Source organism: Bactrocera dorsalis, chromosome 3, assembly GCF_023373825.1.
Source record: "Bactrocera dorsalis isolate Fly_Bdor chromosome 3, ASM2337382v1, whole genome shotgun sequence".
In the NCBI taxonomy this organism is placed as follows: Eukaryota; Metazoa; Arthropoda; class Insecta; order Diptera; family Tephritidae; genus Bactrocera; species Bactrocera dorsalis.
The window spans coordinates 91,505,884-91,525,125 of record NC_064305.1 but is presented as its reverse complement, the minus strand read 5'-3'; the positions used below and the strand labels follow the sequence as shown (position 1 = coordinate 91,525,125).

General features: G+C 38.8%; 2 protein-coding genes across 5 annotated transcripts in view; one reads left to right on the top strand and one right to left on the bottom strand.

Annotated features, from left to right (window-relative positions):
- Nucleotides 1-9,295, bottom strand: part of LOC105230542 (hypothetical protein) — a 33,040-nt gene extending 23,745 nt beyond the window's left edge. Inside the window, exons 1-2 of one of the 4 annotated variants that reach the window (XM_011211350.4) lie at nucleotides 9,114-9,295; nucleotides 1,129-1,537 (exon numbers count right to left, since the gene is read on the bottom strand). In XM_011211350.4, coding sequence (XP_011209652.2) covers nucleotides 1,129-1,246 — 118 coding nt within the window. In that variant the 5' untranslated portion in view covers nucleotides 1,247-1,537; nucleotides 9,114-9,295. Of the gene's footprint in view, nucleotides 1-1,128; nucleotides 1,538-8,634; nucleotides 8,789-8,848; nucleotides 8,966-9,113 lie in introns of those variants that run through there. The other 3 variants (XM_011211349.4, XM_019991901.3, XM_011211352.4) reach the window with 3 other exon arrangements.
- Nucleotides 9,296-17,069: 7,774 nt separating this feature from the next.
- On the top strand, nucleotides 17,070-19,186 carry LOC105230541 (juvenile hormone epoxide hydrolase 2). The gene is made up of 4 exons (XM_011211348.4): nucleotides 17,070-17,502; nucleotides 17,576-17,772; nucleotides 17,999-18,209; nucleotides 18,267-19,186. The coding sequence occupies exons 1-4, from the start codon at nucleotides 17,287-17,289 to the stop codon at nucleotides 19,056-19,058; spliced, it is 1,416 nt and encodes a 471-aa protein (XP_011209650.2). The 5' UTR covers nucleotides 17,070-17,286; the 3' UTR covers nucleotides 19,059-19,186.
- The last annotated feature ends 56 nt before the right edge of the window (nucleotides 19,187-19,242 follow it).

Genomic DNA, 19,242 nt, shown 5'->3' with positions numbered 1-19,242 from the left:
TGTATTTGCATAATATTTAAGAAACGTTGATATGCTCATTTAGCTCTCAAGTTTTATGCTGGCAAGAGCGTAAGAATTCAAACGTCGGACACTGGTGAATCACAGTGAGATGATACCGATCAGAGAAGCTTAGAGAGGCTAATTTAGATGGATAAGTCACCACGATCACCGCTAGAGAAGAAGGCTTTAAAAGCTCCCCCAAGTAAAGCTTTGTTGTTCCATTGGATCCTCTCACAAATCCAAAGTACCAGAAGCTTGAATTGTTTTGAAGTTTTTAACTTCGAAAAAGTTGGATTTAACTTCACTCCGTACCGACTAGATTCGGTAGAGGGCGTTCTTAGCTAAGGAACAAGCGGCTGGTCAGTTGTCTCCGAGCACCTGGACAGAGACGTTTGATATGATTAAGCAGGCTTACCCAGACGTTACTTTAGCAAGAAGTGGTATGTTTCGGTGGCATCAAGCCTTTTTGGAGTATTGGGAAGAGGTCGCTTATAAAGACCGAAAGAATGAGCAAATCCAAAGTGAAAACGATGCTCATATTTCTTTTGACATCAAAGGCATCGTCCACAATGAATTTGTTCCTCCTAAACAAGCCGTCAACGTCAAGTTTTACGTGGAAGTTCTAAAGAGACTTAAACGTAGGGCCAATCGGGTCCGACAAGACATCGCAACCGACTGGAAGTTGCACCACGACAACGCCCCGACTAACAACGCCTTTCTGGTAAACAGGTACCTAACCAAAGCCGGCATCCCAACGCTTCCGCAGCCGCCCTATAGCCCAGATGTGGCCCCAGGACTCTTTTGTTTCCTTGCCTGAAAAGGCCGATGGAAGATAATGATTTTGAGACGACAGAGGGGGTCCAAGCAGCATGCACCGCACCTCAAACCCTGTATAAACTCAATTATTATATGTTTCGCATCACGCCACTTTTCTGAATTCCGAGGTGCAGTAGCAAAATAAATAACAATTAGTTTCCGCGCTTAGCGATAAGGAGGGTAGAAACGGTCTTCTCGCGGCGGTAGGCTTGTAAGCTGGTGCCGGAAGTGTCACGTGACCGACAGTTAGCGGTATAAATGTAAATTCAGTACAGAAGTATAGTATTATTACATAAATATGTAAGTACTTACCAATAGCATACACGGCTATCACAAAGTTGTAGCCGGTGATTTTTTTGTAGTTTCGCCGATCATTTCTCCGTCTTTCGTCGCTCCGGGCGATAAGTTTATCGGCAATTGTGCGCAGCATGTTAAAATAATTTTGTATCACTTTGCAAACAGCGCTGATTTGCCAGCTAAATACGAAGCTTTTTTTAAATGTGTGTGTGCTAAAGTTTATCAAAACACTAGACCAGCTTCCGGATTGCTAATTCACTTTTTCAATTGCAATTTTTTGAGCGTGTTTATTCACTATAATTTTACTTTAGTTCAACTTAAACATTTAGTAATATTAACCGTTTTTGCTTTCGCCGCAGATAAGAGTTCACCGCTGCGCTAATATCGCTTCTTTGAATCCGCAACGTGAAAGTTTAAAATATTCCTGAAATATGGTCATTATTTCTAAATTATGACAAATCACAAAGCGGCAGCCACGCTGAAGTTCACCTGCGCAACTTGGAAGCGATTGTTCGGAATAGAGTGGAATGACCTGCAGCCACCGCCGCCGCCCCCCATTCATTTTCATTAGCAATACCACAAATTATGCGCGCACTTAGCGCTAGTTATTGTGGTCATTGCCGCGTCACCCCCACACCCCCACACCCACCCATAAACTTGTATGTAAATACATACAGAGCTAAGTGCTTGCGTGTCTCGATACAGCGACGAGTGGGTGGTGGCATGGAAGAAATATGATGATGAATTTCGAATTGCTTGAAAATGCAATCTTAAAAGGCGGCAACACTGCACAGATACCGCTTTCAAAAATGTGCACTGAATGGCGTGTGCAATACACGCTCACACAAACGTCAGCTTTCACGAAGACAACATATCGGATGTGCATAACTATTTTCATATTTACACACTGTTTACTTGTGTTTGTTTTGTTGCATAAATATTTGTACATTGATGCAAATGGCAGAACTATTAGAATGCACACTTGCCCAGCATTTTTTTATATGCTTTGCAGTCTCAAGGTCAATAGAAATATTCAGTGGAACATCTGAGATAACTCAAAGTTCGTTCAATTGTTTTGCACTGGCGATTTCAGAATACAATTTTTAAGTCTTTCGACACGATAGACTAGAGAGACGAGCAATCAAAGCTACTGTTTCAAAAACAAATTTCTGAATCACGAAAACCAAGCAACTGACCGAACATTTCCTCTGCTTGCCTGTAAGGCAACTTGCTTCCTTCCTTACAAAAAACATATTCCATCTTTTCTCAACCGGAGTCGAAATCGCTCTGGTCGACCTATCGTTGAAAAAGTCGATGACATTGTGGAAAAGAATGACCAGGACATTCACATAAGCAGCCGTGACATCACTAAGGAATTTAACATTCATCCTCAAACAGTTTTGAACCATTTAAAAAAAGCTGGCTACAAAAAGAAGCTCGATGTTTGGGTACCACATGAATTGTCTGTGAAAAACTTAATAGACCGAATCAACATCTGCGACACTTTGCTGAAACGAAATGAAATCGAACCATTTCTTTTTCGATTACCAAATTAAAGCGAGAAACAACATAAACTCACACCCCAGAAACATTACGGACTTCCTTAACATGCATTACAAAATATTAGATCTATTATACAACCTGACACCCAACACGCAGGCACACAACAGCGTCTACAACTATCAACTTCGTTGCTCCTAAATAATGTCCTGAGGTGAGAGCAAAGTATATATATGTACATAGTTCATCGGACCTTGCCGAATTAAGCAACTCCATGTTCGTCACAAGAAAATTAAAATCGAAAAAATCAGCAAAAATTTTACACACAAATCTTAAGGAGTTTTCATCTCAATATCGGTTGGTCCATCCCACAGTCAATAGGAGCTATATTTAGGACAACTGTAACATCTGACTTCATCTGACTTGAGCATTAGCTAAATCTTCGTGCGCAAAATCGCCATGAAAGTCCCAGTACCCAGCTTGCAGCGCTTCGTCATACATATTTGCCTTTTGAATGTTTATTTCATGGTAGGATTTTATATTTGTCACTTAATGTTAAATGCTGAACGTAAAAATCCTTTGGGGAACGCGCTTAGATGGTGTCAGCTGCCCAGTTACGTTTGCTTACTGCTTGCTTCGTGTATTCGCCAGTGATAATCGCAATCAAGGCAATCATCATTCGGACACTTTTAATACTTTTCCCTTATCCCTTTAAGCGGCGCGTTGGCATTTGTTGGCAGCAGAAAGTAGCTGTTGTGGCAACAAAATATACTCGGTCGTTGGTAGCTGAGTTTTTTGTTGCCTTTGTTTCGTCTGACTGCAGTTTTCAATTTGCTTTTTGGCTTGCGCTTTTTCCACCGATTTCACCGACTTCAGCAGCGCTCTCGAGCTTAGCAGTAGCGACAACAAAAGTTCAAAAACTCTGAAAGTTCCCAAGAGATCCATAGCGTTGGCCTTTTAGTCACTTCGGTATTTTGGTGGAAAATTGAAATTTATGTTTGTTTGTTTGTTTGTCAGTTTGCTTTTCATAAATGTGGTGGCTTGTGTGGTCGATAGCTTCGCCCCAGCAATGCGTTCAACAGTTGCGAGACTAATGTGGTTACTACTCCCTTTTATGCGGTGGCCAGTTTAAATGGTGTTGTCGAAGAAAGAACTAAATATTTATGAGATTTTAAATTATTGAGGGCAGCTTCTGCGGAACTCTCTTTCAATTGACAATTTTATATTGTCAAATACTTCAAATTGAAACCCCTCTAGCCTTCTTTGTAGGCTCGATTATTGCTTCCCTCTTATTTCCGATAAGCCAAAAACAACAATTTAGTGGCAAGACCCCTCCTAATCGTGATTTCGAGACGCCACTATTTGCTGGTTATTTGAAAATCGTTAGACTAAAACTTTTCAGAAACAGTTTCTTTGCCGAAAAACCGCATTTGACTCAAGAAAGTCATCGTTTCTGCCATCTGGTTCTCAATTATTCAACATATCCAAGCGTATATACGTGTTAATGCCTGAATATTGCGTATATGTATGTGTGTGAGTGGAAGACTTTCTCAAGTTTTGCTTCTTTAAAGTACGAATTAGTTCTATGTGGCTAAGGAAAGTAATAAAGTTTGCTTTTGAACCTGAGAGAGATTGGCTGCTTTCAAAGCACACTCACACACACACACACAACCATTCGAACACAAGCAGACACAGTGCCATTGGTCAGTTATTTGTTAATTGCATTGCAAGGGATGCGGACCCTTTTTTAAACGGTAACTGGTCATAAACCTGATTTTTTATGAGCGAACGCTGGAGTTGTGAGCGTAACGGCGATTGTTTGCGTTGGTGTGAGAAGCTATTTCGGAGCATTTTAATTACGCGAATTAGCGCTAATTTGAATTGTTGATCGCAAAGCGGCGACGCCAAACTTGACAGCAAATTGATACGCTTCTGAGTTTGCTGCTGTCAGGTGCGATGGGGACTATCAGAATAATTTTATTATCATTTTAAAGAATATAAATGAGAGTTTGTGGCAGCGGCTTTGTTCGTTTACAAATTTGGTGTAGTCAATCTGAGGCAGTTAAAATATTAATAGATATTTCTAACTAAATATTTGGAGTTCTCAAATGTAAATTATATTGGGTAGTTGAAAAAGTCTTTTCGTATTTTGATGATAGATGTCCCCAGTGCTACCAATCACATTGTATCCTACCATATAGTGTTGCAACGGTGAGATTTTAAGCTTCATTTAACAAAAAAAAAATTGAAAAAAGTTGCAGTTGTTCAAAAATGAGTGAAAATAATGAAAAATTTCGCTATATTTAGCAATTTTTGTATAAAAAAGGGTCAACCTATCGTTGAAAAAGCCGATGAAATTATTGAAAAGATTGACCAGGACCGTCACATAAACAGCTATGACATCGTTAAGGAACTTAACATTCATCATCAAACGGCTTTGGACCATATAAAAAAGGCTGCCTACAAAAAGAAGCTCGATGTTTCGGTACCACATGAATAACAGGAGACGAAAAGTGGATCAAATACGACAATAATGTGTGAAAAACATCATGATCAAAGCGTGGTGAAGTTCAACAAATAGTCGCAAAGCCAGGATTGACGCCTCGAAAGGTTATGCTGAGTGTTTGGTGGAATTGGAAAGGAATCATCCACTAAGAGCTACTCCAGCCTAGTCGAACGATTGATTCTACATTTTACTGTCAACAAATGATTAGATTGAAGCAAACAATCGAAAAAAATGGCCAGAACTGATCAACAGAAAGGGCTTGTCGCAGTTTTTCGCCGAGAAAAGTTATACACTGATGGAATAATGTCTCTAGCGAAAAATTGGCAAAACGTGGTCGACCAAAATGGTACATAATTGGTTCATTAAAGTTCAAATATAATATTAATCGAAATACGAAAAGCCTTTTTCGACTACCCAATACTTTGTAAGAAATGAAGGTTTCACACATTTAGGGTTGACATCTTTGGTAAAATTTTGAAGAGGGTTGACCACGATTTATTTTGAAAATGAACCATGGCGGATGATTAACATTAGCAAAAACTAACGAAAATCCAGCAACGACGTAATATATAGCCATGGACATATAAATAATTTATCAACCGAAAATTAGTTTAAAACTAAACATTTTATATGTATCTACCTATTTGTTACTGTTATGTAGCTTATATCCTTGCAGAAAAGTACGGTTTCCTTTTTGTCATATTTTTTACGTGGCAATTTTAAGTTGATTTGATGCGAAAATTTTTAATAATGAAATCAAAATTTACTAATTAAATGGAAATAAATGATTTTTTAAATACATAATTGATAAACTTATAAACTTAAATAAATAACCGAGACCAAGTGCGCTATTTATGTGTTCATGGCTGTATGCAGATAAAGCAGTACTGCAGTATATAAAGTGATAGAACTATTTCAATCAATGAAGCAGAAATATGTCAACAGCTATTTTTTGTACTTACTGGTTCACTTTGTGATCGGATAACAATAAAACCTACTTTTCCCAAGGCTACTTGCTTTAAAACCAGAAGATTAATTATTTACGCAGCCACTCGACTTTTTAGTTATCTATAGGGCTGACGTGCGAACAAGTTGCTCTCATAATTTAAGAAGCCTGAGCAAATGCCAAATCTGCCTTGACCTGTCACTTCTGGCCGAAAGCAGTTAGACAGTTTGCCCTTTGGAATATTTTCACTAGGCCGCCGACGTTATTTGGCTCGATGCTAATAAAATTTGTGCAAATGTGAAAACTTAATTACAACTTTATGAATGCTCATTAAAACTGCGGTCAAAGCGCAGATTCGGCTTTTTTCCGACGTAGTTTTATTAGTTCAAAATTGAAGTCGTCACCGCTAATACTCACACATTAACACACACACACATATATGTATGTTTGTGCATGTGCATATCGAATGTCTTGCCATTTAGAAACCTGACTTTTCGACACAAGCCAATTGTTTTTGTGCCAAAGTATTTTTACAAACTATTCTACAATGTGTTCTCGTATTTATGAATAATTTTCCGCCAACATTTCAGTTATCAGCATGCACTTTTGAGTGTTTCGCCTATTTACATATTTACATAACTGGTTCATATCACACTTGATTATCATTTATGCCGGCGCGTCCGTGCTTTGCAACCAGTTTAAACTAACTTGGTGTGCGCATTGTAGCTGGCATACAAGCAAGTGGTTGAATGGCCCAGTGTGAGTGATGCTATCGACTATCTAGCCGGGCGTGTTTTTATTTTCTTAACTATTACAGTGGAGCCTGTTGATTTTTGCGCTGAATTTAACTGTTTATGAATCACCTGGCGAACACTTAGAACAGTAAGACCAAATGGACTGCTGAGTTTTTTTCAGGAACTTGTGATGTTTTAATTTGTGTTGTTCTGGAAGTAGTGATGTTCTAAGTGACTTTCTTTTTTATATTGACTTCGTTTAATTTCTTCGAGAAAGTCCTCACTAGTTTGAAACCAACGCAAATAAAACCAGTTCAGTGAGCAACCAAAACCAAAATCTCAATAGCTTACACCAGAATACTGCCTGACTGCCGGTGGGAAATATAACCAAAAACTCCACCAAGAAGACCATTTCTATTCTACGTTAACCTTTTTGTATTAAATTGTTGAAAGTAAATGAAATGACTCTTAGTAAACCGTATCATGTGATTGGTGCAAATCTATTTTTTCGAAATCTGGTACTTGAACTCATATTTTAATGAAAATATGATTTTTTTTTCGAAAAAGTAATATTTGGTGTCGAAAAAGTATTTTCGTATGTCGTCGAGGTCGAAAAAATCCTACTAGTCAGTGACAATTGGTCAGTTACGTCAATAAAAATAACTTATCTCACACACTAAAAAATACTCATTGCTTTGCTATGTCCGGTCCCAATCCAGCCAACATTCGGTTAACGGCTGATATTTGAAGAACACACAGTACGATTGTGCAGAATATGTGTAAGCTGTTGAGTATACTATACATATCTAGGGGCTTATTAAACCAACGAACTGAGACCTATTATGAAGTGAAAACGAAGTCAACTAATGATAAGACATTTTATAGCGTTTTGGATTAAAAAATGCGAAGAGTGAATGATAAATATTACTTAAGGTCTCGACGGCGAACACCGACAAAAGAACGCACTTTGAGCACCACAAACATTGAAAAATCAAGAAATTATGCTCAGCAGCTCTTTGTGCTAGGTTGTGTCGTCTAAGTATACTCAAAACCCTGCAAGATCACAATTTGGTACATGCTGACCGGGGTGAAAGAGAGAGCTATCAGATTGAAGCACTTATCTCAGGCTGGGGTGATCTCCAATAAATTACCTTGTGGAGAAATATGCATAAAGTATTTCTCTGTTATCTCGTAGAATTTTATATTATCTTAACTTATGAAGTCCATTGAACTTATTGAAGGCAGTTGCTGTTTTATAGACTAAAACGCCGCCGTCTTTTTTATTTTTTGAGATTTACTTTTTTCTGCAAACTCATTGGGAATGGGGGAACTTTCCTACAGGCCACCTACGCACATTTTTCGTTCGTTCGCGTTCTGATTTTCAATATTCTTAGCAAATGCTCCAAAGGCCATTTTAATAAGTCGAAGAAATCGGCAGCCCCAATGCATCTGACGTGCACACGATGCACAGTGAACTTTGAGTCTAAAAACAAATCAATTTATATTCTTTAAAATTTGCAAATAAATTGCGAGGAACGAACTCTTAACTGCCTTCAAGAATATAAAAATAAAAAATAATATATAAAACAACAACAAAACAATTCAAATGCGCATAACTGAACGTATGTGTATGAGTCGGCTGTATCAATTTGTGGATATTCACGGCACATTCTGAAATCACAAACAGCAAACAAAACAACGCGGCGTGTCAACAGACGCGCCCCCACAAAAAACGCGGGACTTCGCCGCGCTCAGCAATAAAGTGTTTACGAAATTTTGATTATGATTGGTCTGTCGACATATTTGCGTCAAATATGAGCAACAAAATACCATACCTCAATCACACACACATTTTTTGGCATTCACACTCGCCACGGCGGCGAAAACCTTGATGCACTTTCCCATGAACACTCGCGCGTATGCAGCTGTGCACGCGACTGTATTTGCACTTGCTCAAACACTAAAAATACTGCACACCGCGCTACGCATGCACAGGTCCGCCGCCAGCCAAACAAAAACTGAAAAACAAAAAACAAAAAACAAACAAACCAACAACAACTACAAGCACAACTGCAATGCAAGCAGTTTGCCGCGAATTCTGCTGCGTCGACACAGCTTGCACCAGTGCATTGGTGTTGTGCGGCAAGGCGTTGTGACAGTTCAGCGGCTAATCAATGCACAAATGAACTTAACAGGTTTTTCAAGAATCGCAAACGCACAAAGCTTCCGGTCGACCGGTACCAACAACAATAATAATTTCAATAACTTTTATGGAATTTAATTATTCCATTCGTCAACTGTCAAAACTGCTCACCCACCCAACGGTACAATTATGGTGTGTGCGCGAAGTGAGTGTTCGAAGCGCTTTCGATTTTATATCCAACGTGGCTGATATTTATTCTGTTTTTGACTCGCACGCGCCGCCCCCTACGCGACGACACACAGTACTCGAACGGCAAACGAAAACTGGCGCTGCTTACACGTCGGGGAGCACAGCACGGCATGCCAAAACTGAAAACATGCGATGGCTATGCTCCAACAACAACAATGGCGCAGTAGTAATAGCGCCAGCAACATTGAGAAACGAAGTCGAAAACAGAAATGTAAACGAAAACAAAGGTACGACGCGATAAAAACACGTGAGGCCGTGCTGAAGCAACATGCTGCTGCTTACTTGGTTGGCGGTGGCCACGTTGAGCGAATGTTGCGCAACAAAGCGCCACGGTGCGGCCAGGCAACAGGTTATAGTGGTGAGCAGCAAGCGCCAGCAACAGTGCATAGGCATGCGAAGGCGATAGCAAAACAAAATTGCTGAGAAGTGTCGGTGGCTGTGCGACGCCTTCGTGGGGGCCCGACAGCCCACGTTTATGAAAGTTGACGCTATTGTTATTGTTGCCCAGCAGTGGACTATTTCTATACGAACTTATTAACTTATGTGTATAGACATAGATATGCAGATACACAAGTGTGTATATGTACATATGTATGAAGAGCTATTAGTGCAAGTGTAAACAAACCCGAACCTACCATAATATTGAATTAATGTGAAAACCTGCTATTTACTCGCTAATGCAATTCTAAGTTGAGACGGCCGACTGGAAATTGCTACTGAGGAAGGCTTCAAATGTCGCTACTTGAAATACTGAAAAATGGTTCATTAGAATTTTTGTATTAAAGATGTGGCCAGAAATCAGACATTTTTATTGAAAAATTGTCAAATAGAAAAACAATTCGGTTATACCATTAATTTTGATCATTATGTATATACTACTTATCCAATGTTGCTATGTTCAATCAGAGTTTTGAGCATTCCAAGCGAGCTCTCAAGTTGCTCAGTTAAAAAGTTGTCAAAACTAAAAATTTGTACATTGTTAACATAGATCTTTACCTAAATCTTTCAAGTTTCCTTCAAAACCCTTTGGTATATCTTATAAGATTCCGTCAGGTACGGCCTTAAGACCCCTTGGATGAATCCGTAAAAATAGCCGAATCAACATCAGTCGTCTCAACGAATTTGTGATAGACTCAAACGCTTTGTAGATTTATCAGGTGACGGTGATTAACTATATAGGAGTTTTAGGGACGACAACAGACTGGTCTTCTAAGCAGCCAAAGTAGAACTCTATCTGTCTGTCTGTAGCATCGACCTATTAATCTAACCTGACCTTAAGACCAACCTAGAAGTGGAGGCAATATATTGCGATCGACAAAATGAGAGACTTAAATGTTTTGGTTTTATACAACAGAAGAGAACTTATTTATAAATAAGCTGTAATAAGAAATATTGTCCCACAGCAATAATGGCATTGCTGCAAAAGCTATTAATAAAGTGAAAGAAGACAGATCTCACATAGTTGATATGCCCAGAGAATGAAAAATAATGGAATCGCAGAACTGCTATTTTGCAAAATTTTACAAATAGCTCTGATGTCAAAGAAATATCCTTGAAATAGTGCTTCTTCAATTGAATGTTGAACTGCCCCTTCTCTTTCGAACAGAGAAAGCTGGAGCATCGAAGTGCTTAATATTGGAGATTATACTGCGAAGCCAGAGAAAATGTTGAATTCGCCATGTGCGTCTTACATACATATGTACATACATATTTTGTAAATCTAAAATTTGAAACGCTTAAGTTGTACATATAAACATTGTTGTCGCTGCAGGCCCACATAAATATTTACAAATCTTGCATACATACATACATAGATGCATAAGCTTATGTGAATAGCAATTACTTATCTCTTCCTGTATTAATTATCAGACATAAATTCTGTTCTGTTTTGACGCGCTAACTCGGTATTTACCAAATTGTCGGATTACACCTGCCAATCACCATATAATACTCGCATTAATAATATCTTTATTTTTAAATCGGATGCTATTGCTTTATTGTGGGAATTTTCAATGCCCTGATTAGATTATTTAGTCTAATCCATTAACGGTATCAGTTTATGGCTCGGTATTTTTAATATAAATCAATATTCCGCAAATAACAATGAAGATAACTTTGATTGGAACAAATTAATTAATGAAAACTCTGAACACATGTTTGTATGTAGTGTACATTAGGGTGCCCCGGCACATATATGTATATGTAGGTATGAATACGAGTATATCCTAATACTTTACAAGTTTCATGTAAGCAGCGAGGTACATCATTGCTGACAGTCATAACTTCGAAGTCGTAGATAATTTGATTTATCTTAGAACCAGCATTAACATCAACAAGAACGTCAGGGTCGAAATCCAACGCGGGATAACTCTTGCCAACAGGCGCTACTTCGGACTGAGTACGCAATAGAGAAATACAGGATTTCTCCGGAAAGTAATAAGACTGATTTTCTTCCGCCGCGACTGGTCAGTTGTCTCCGAGCATCTGAAGAGTCAGGACAAACATTTTCGCGCGACGAGGTTCTGTGAGTGGTGCAAGCCGAAAATGTAGCATACGTTAGAGTAGAGGTAAGCGATTAAATTCTGTGTAAAACTCGGTAAATCTGCCACAGAGACTTTTGATATGATCAAGAAGGCTTACCCAGATGTTGCTTTAGCAAGAAGTGGTGTGTTTCGGTTGCACTAGGTTGCACTTGTGTGGGCCGGGAAGAGGTCGCCGACGAAGACCGTGTTGGGAGACCTGCGACTTCGACAAACACCGACAATGCGGCTCGTGTGCGAAAAGTTTTGAGACCGTCGACTAAGTATTCGTTTAAATACCCAGATATTAAATTTATCAAAATCTGCGATTCATGACATTGTGACGGAGCACTTGAAGGTGTGCGCGAAGATGGTCCCAAAGTGCTCACTGACGACCAGAAATCGCAGCGAGTGGAAGTGTGCCAAAAAAATTTGAGCATCTGTAAAGTGACCAACAATTTTTGAATAACGTAATCACAAGTGATGAGTATGGATTTTTGAGACAATCTTTCTTTTCTTTTGTGGCGACAGAGGGGATCCAAGCAGCATGCATCTTGGCTCTCAAGGCTCTTCCGGAGATTGCTTTCCGTGACACCTTCAATGCTTGGAAATCGCGCTGCATCGACACAGAAGGAGCATATTTTGAAAGTTTTTAAAGAATGCAATAAATTTTGTTTAATCGACTCAGTCCAATTACTTTCGGCACAAACCCTATAGAGTCCTCTGTCGACGAACAATGACCAAATTTTACAAGTCACAACTCGTCGATTTTATCAAAGAACAAAGCTCGTCTTCATCAAAATCTTCGCCATAATGGAGCTAATCTAGTTCAAGGGGTTACGCACTAATTCTAAGCTGATTTGGGGTTCGAGACCAGCTTTATAGCACTTTGTTGTTTTGTATAATTTGCTAGTTGAAGAATCCTATAAATGTACTTAATGCCATGAATCGTCTTTATACCCATTTTCACTTATTTGTGTTGCAAATAGGTATGTGCATCGGTAGTTATGAATTTGCCGTTATTAAGGTAATATTATTGGAAGTGAAAAGCAAAATAAACACGAAGGTAATATTGACTGTTCAATCTTTATTGCACATCATATGCATAAGTACACTAAGCTGAGTACACGGAAAGCAAATTTACAGTTATACCAAGAGTACATATGCACATACTTGCACAGACACCAGTGTAACTAACGGCATGCAAATCTGCAACGCAGTCTTCCCTGCCTAGGCTGCTCCATATCTGCCAATAGAACCCAGTAAAATTTATTCACTGTTTCGCCACTAAAATTCTATTGCTCTATGGCAACATTCAACTGAAATCTAGAAGCCAAAGCAATGAACTCATCCACACTGTGGCGAATTCGAATTTTTGCTGCTGATAGACTGGCCTCGGCTGCCGTGGCTCGCGGTGGATGCCGCACACATAAGTCAATGGAGGCTTATTTAAATACTTGTATATATTATATAAGTGTGTGTGTAAGTGTGTATGTGTGTATGTGTGAGTGCGTCCTTGATTTTGGCGAGTGGCTGGCCGAGTGCCGTTAGTGGTGTATTTACTTAGCAAATGAAGCTGAAAATGAATTGAAATGATGTTGGAGTGTTTTGGCCAATAAAACACTTCAATATAAAGCAGAGGAAGACAAGCTAATGCTGCAAGTCATAGCTAAATGGTAAGCAAATATTTATATAATACCTTGCACACACACACATACACATACATATCCCAATGTGCATTGATACTGACGCTTGATGCTGTGAAAAGTCAATAAGACAATGTTTACTTTCCAAAGAACAAAAACCTACTTAAGCAAATGGGCAGTGGGCAGTGGGCATTTACCGTTACTTGCAATTACCGCCAGGGGCGTTTATTTAAAATGTGGTGAATTAGGATAATTAATATCGGGCGTGTTGGCGAATTATTACTTAAGCGTTATATAAATTTACATTTGAGCTTCTTTGGCTAGAAAAGAAGAAATAAGGGGTTTCTTGGCACAAAAATTATTCTAGGCATATTTTAGTAAATCCTGTGATTAGCAAACTCAGAGTGATGCTTATTCTTTCGCAGAACCCTTCTCTCGAAAACTCGTAACGTCGCCTCATCGTCGCGTTGTCATCGTCCATGCCTCTGCACCATATATCAGGACGGGAATAATGAGTGACTTGTAGAGTTGGGTATTGGGACTTTACTTCTCAGTTGCCTACTCAGTCCGAAGTAGCACCTGTTGGCAAGAATGATTCTGCGTTGGATTTCGAGGCAGACGTTGTTGTTGGTGATAATGCTGATTCCAAGATAGGCGAAATTATCTACGACTTTGAAGTTATGACTGTGAACAGTAACGTGTGAGCCAAGTCGCGAATGCAACGACTGTTTGTTTGTTTCATCTTGCCTTCGTTCACCACCAGACCCAATTGCTCCGCTTCTTTGTCCAACCTGGTGAAGACAGAGCTAACGGCGCGTTTGTTATGAAGTATAAATTACGCACAACGTCGCCCCCGTCAGCTAGTGAGTAAAAGTTCAAGTGACCCCTAAATCAGCCCACGAATTTGTACACCGAACACGTGCGAAAACTTCTAAGAGTGCGTTAGCAGAACGCAAAAAATATGTCACCAAACTAAATTGGTTTGCACATTTACATATATAATTCATTATATACTGAATGTATACCGGCATATTAGTCATAGTGGTAGTATCTTATCGCATTGAAATTCTATGAACTGTATTAAAATGTAAACTAAATTTTAATAATAATCATTTTAATGCAACGTTGTACAATAACAAAAGGTAATAACTACTCGTAATGAGAAAACTTCCCTTGATAAACTTTAAAATATTTCGCTTAAGCTTTAAAATTGCTACGAAAACCATTGGCTCTCAAATTTTAATATGAAAGCTTTCAAGCTTTTTTTCACGGATGTCAAACTTACGCTCCATCTAACGCTCGTGGATATGGGGTAGTAGTTTCAGTCAGCAAAACAGTTAACGGTACAACATCCACTATTAAATTATTATCTATTGAGCAGTAGCTATTTTCCACGCGCACACAGATTCAATTAATTTCAGAATAATTGCTTAAAATCTTAAAATATATTCTACTATGAGCAAAAAATAGTAAGACTTTGTTCATAATTTTGAAATTTATTTTTCAAAATCTATGTCGTCCCCATCAAAGGAGTCCCTCTACACCCCAATACACTTATGCCAAAGTTTTTTCCAATCCTCGAAACAGTTGTTAAAGACAGCTTCCGGAATAAACTTCAATGCGCGGAGTGATTCACGCTTAATGCCTTCAAATGACTCAAAACGGTTTCCCCGGAGCAGTGGTTTGAGTTTGCTGAATAGCCATAAGTCACACGGAGCTAACGATATTGCTAGAAAATGTTTCAAAAATTTACGAAGAATCAATGGTGCCATATCATAGCGCAAAAGCCCAGATTAAATAACCTAGATTTTAAACCTGCTTTAACTTGTTTTTTTCGGCTTCGGCTCATCTTTACTTAGAGTTTAGAGGAACTAAACGTGCGTGGAACTGGTTGGGGTGCGGTGATTACTTTCAATAAGGTTGCAATATTTGCGAAGAACATTTTAGGTTTCCAGTTGAAAACTTGTGTTGCCAGGGGTCGACTCGCCTCGCATCCCTTACAAGGGAGGAACAAGAATTCTTAAGAACTTTCAGTGAGGAAATATCGCTAATTGTAAATGAGCCTGGATATTATCATATACAATCTACAAAATCGGATACCATAGGAGCAGTTTTGCCACACAATCTGGGCGATTTGGCTGCTTACGTATTGGGAAAGTTCCACACTTGGACCAATCAGAAGTTTAGAAAAGTCTGGCATGGTGGTCTGACAAAAAAATTCAGCATTGACGCTTCACGAACACTGTCGCGATAAATTATAAAACCAATTCAATAACAACTTCGCAACGCCTCTACATGGCGTACTGGTTGAGGAAAGAGATTGTGAGTTTATCTTGAAGCGCATACACATGCATAACCCCATGGCTTGTGCGCGTATTAAATCGGTCGAACTGTGTAAATATGAAAACCTAGTAAAAAGTACGTTTTATAAAAGTGGGGGACCTTTCCATCTAGGGAGAAACCGCGAACGCTCTACGAGAACTTTATTAAGAAAGGTAATTTATAACGGTTTTAAAATATAGATTTTCCAATTTAAGTCCATTAGGTTTTTGCCAAATATATACAAATTGTTGGCTAGATATGTGGATGTTTTACCGATTGTCTGTAAGCAAATAAAATATTTCGCAAATGAGGTCAGAGACGTAAAATTACATCAATGTCAAGGTTGTCTATGCAATTGTAGCTCTGAGTAAGTAAGGAAGGAAGGAAGAAATGAGACTCGTAAATTCAAACCGAACTAGACACCAGCAGTAATCGTTGTAATGGCTTATGCCTGACAAAAGATCGATGAAATCAATTAACCAATTGCTTGTTTCATATTTTAAAAACGCTGAATAGGTCTCTTACGATATTACAAGGAATAAAAACAAGAATAAACGTCGTGTTCGGCTTCACCATGGCTCGAACTGGTCTACTTGGCTAGTGGTGTTTCTATTATACGTATCTATATTTGATTATGGCCTGTTATTTGTTCGATTCGCCCCTCTCCAATACAGGTATTGCGCGAATTCTGTTTTTACTGTTGAATCAGTAGTTACAAGTCAAATGCTGAAAAGTTACACATCTAAAAGCAGTTGATTTATTATGTGAAGACCCAAACAGGCTTTAATACTCCACGAGTTAGTGCCGAAACCGATCGGGCTACCTTTTTTTATGTGCACATGGGCCCCATAACACCTTCAAGAATATTGGAAATTTGTCAATGAATAGCAAGAAAATTAACCTTAAGAACTTTAAGTGAAGTAAATAAAAAATCAAGATTCAAAACGATAACTGTAAACTAACTAGACGCCAGCGAAATGAAATAGTGACTAGATAAGATTAGAGAAAACAACAAATACACGTAGTTAAACTCTCTTCTTTAAATAGATACTGAAACTTAATTATTTTTTATATAAAATGTAAAAATTAACAGAGCTTTGCACAAGTTTAGGAAGGCACTTGGTAAACATTCTCTCATATTTATAAAATATATTTTATTTTTAAGCACTCCTATATGCTTACAGCCTTCCCATTCGTCGTATATACGAGCTTTTACTTCATTAAATATGTAATTGGAAATTTGATTTCGTTCCCGGTTCACTAAAACTTCGATACTCTTCTAAATAACATTTAATTTTCAGCAGCCTTATCTTTGTATATCTTAAAGCACTCGACGCTGTCAGTCAAACAGCCAAGCTACCTATTGCTCCAATAATGTACATGAACGTTTCCGTCCTCAAACGTCGAACCAATTGCGAACTGATAACAAAGCAGGCAGATTAATTGGCTTGCAGCGTTGTCACAATCTCAGTGGACGTTTAGCAATACGCAAAGACCACAAATGACGGCCAACGCTTGAGAAGAGTGCAGTTGAATGAAAAGTTGTGACGTGTTGTTAATAAATTTCGTACTTTTTTAAGAAACAACACTTGACTACATAGAATAACAATGCTAGGGCTTAAGAAACTTCAGTGGACTCTCGGTATTATTTGCCTTATCGGGGCTATGTTCGCTTACAGACAAATGAACTCGGTGTTCGAATCAGAGGTCCCAACGCTAAGCCTGCGACAGTGGTGGGGAGAGGACGCGGAACCAGAAGACTGGGCTGCATATGTGAAAAATTCATCGCAGGTTGTTACTAATAGACTCATGTTCCCGGATTCGGTATGACACAGTTAATTGTCGTTAATTATTCACCTAAAGTCTAATCATAACTTTTACGCACCTCATATTGCAGACCATTGACGAACTGCGACAGAGATTGAATCGCACATTACGTCTGACTGAGTCAATGACTCCAGATTTTAGAAATGGTTTCAACAGTCAGGAGTTACTGAAAATCGTCGATTATTGGCGTGATAAGTATATGCCACGTTGGCGAGAACGTGAAGTGTTCATGTGGCAATTCAACCACTTTACAACCGAAATTCAGGGGTAAGTTTTTGCAGAAGAGAAGCGGAGGAGTCGAAAAAATTCAACCAATCTTCGAACGTATAATAAAGTCTTTCCATCAGCGACTTTCTCACACATATCAGTGCGAATCTCATAATATTGTTTCCTAAACTAAATTCCTATAAAAGCCCATTAGTCATTCCGAAATGGAACTCCAAGCATATTCCTTATAATTAAATTTAACCCAAAGTTCGTAATTTCTTTACAGCCTGCGTATGCACTTTTTGCATTTAATGATTTACGACGAGAACAAGGTTGGCAAACACCATTATCCTGTACTTTTGCTGCATGGTTGGCCCAGCTCAATACGGGAGTTTTATCCACTCATGCACAAGCTGCAGCAAACGCATTTGGATAAAAACAACCCGTACATATTCGATGTGGTAGTGCCGAGTATACCGGGTTTCGCTTGGTCGGAGGTGAGCTACAACAACTGTTTATTGCTGAATATGTTTTTGACGAAGCATTGGTTACAGGGTACTTCGAGGAAAGGTCTGGGACCAGCGCAAGTCGCTGTCATTATGCGCAACTTGATGCTTCGCCTGGGTTATAAGAAATTCTTCATACAAGGCGGTGGTTTCGGTTCGGTAATCGGCTCGCATATGGCAACACTGTTTCCAGAAAATATACTTGGATATCATTCAAATTTATGCACTGTATTTACGGGTAGATCGGTTATGAAGGGAATTCTAAATGCCATAAAGCCAAACTTTTTCTTCCGCCATGGTTTCGAGGAGATGTTCCCACATTGGGAGGCAATAAAACGTTTAATTGAAGAAACTGGATACTATCATCTACAAGCTACAAAACCGGACACAATTGGCGCTGTGCTCTCTGACAATCCCGTCGGTTTAGCAGCTTACATTTTGGAAAAGTGGTCTTCTTTGACGAATAAGTACTACAAAGATAGTTCTAACGGTGGTCTGCGTAAACGCTTCAAGCTGGATACGCTCCTGGATAATGTAATGATCTATTATTTGACTGATTCCATAACGACCTCTTCACGTCTATTCGCCGAACATCATTCCCCCGAGCAACGCGCACTGCATATGGATAGTGTTCCGACAGATGTGCCGACGGGTTGCGCACGTTTCAAACACGATTTGATACACTTTCACGACAATCAACTCAAGGATAAATATCGGAACTTAATTCACAGCACATTCTATAAAGATGGCGGTCACTTTGTTGCTTTAGAAATGCCTAAATTGTTGCATGCAGACTTTATAGAATTTGTCAAGAAGGTGGAGAAGTTTAGTAAGCTCTAGGAAAATCTTGTTAAAATTTAAAATAATTTTGTTCTAAAGTGTGTATGACATATCTCTACTGTGACTTAAATAAAATATTAGACGAGTTCTAAATTTAAAATATATAAAAAAATATTTCGAATCTGTCACGCCAAGGTCGTAAAGACATTTTTTTGTTTTCAATGAGAAATTATTTTTTTCCTAC

Bases quoted from the DNA above. Each gene is read 5' to 3' on its own strand.
- LOC105230541 (XM_011211348.4), top strand. From the start codon at position 17,287: ATGCTAGGGCTTAAGAAACTTCAGTGGACTCTCGGTATTATTTGCCTT. The intron at 17,503-17,575 runs GTATGACACAGT...CTCATATTGCAG, and splicing joins GACTCATGTTCCCGGATTCG to ACCATTGACGAACTGCGACA. The intron at 17,773-17,998 runs GTAAGTTTTTGC...ATTTCTTTACAG, and splicing joins TTTACAACCGAAATTCAGGG to CCTGCGTATGCACTTTTTGC.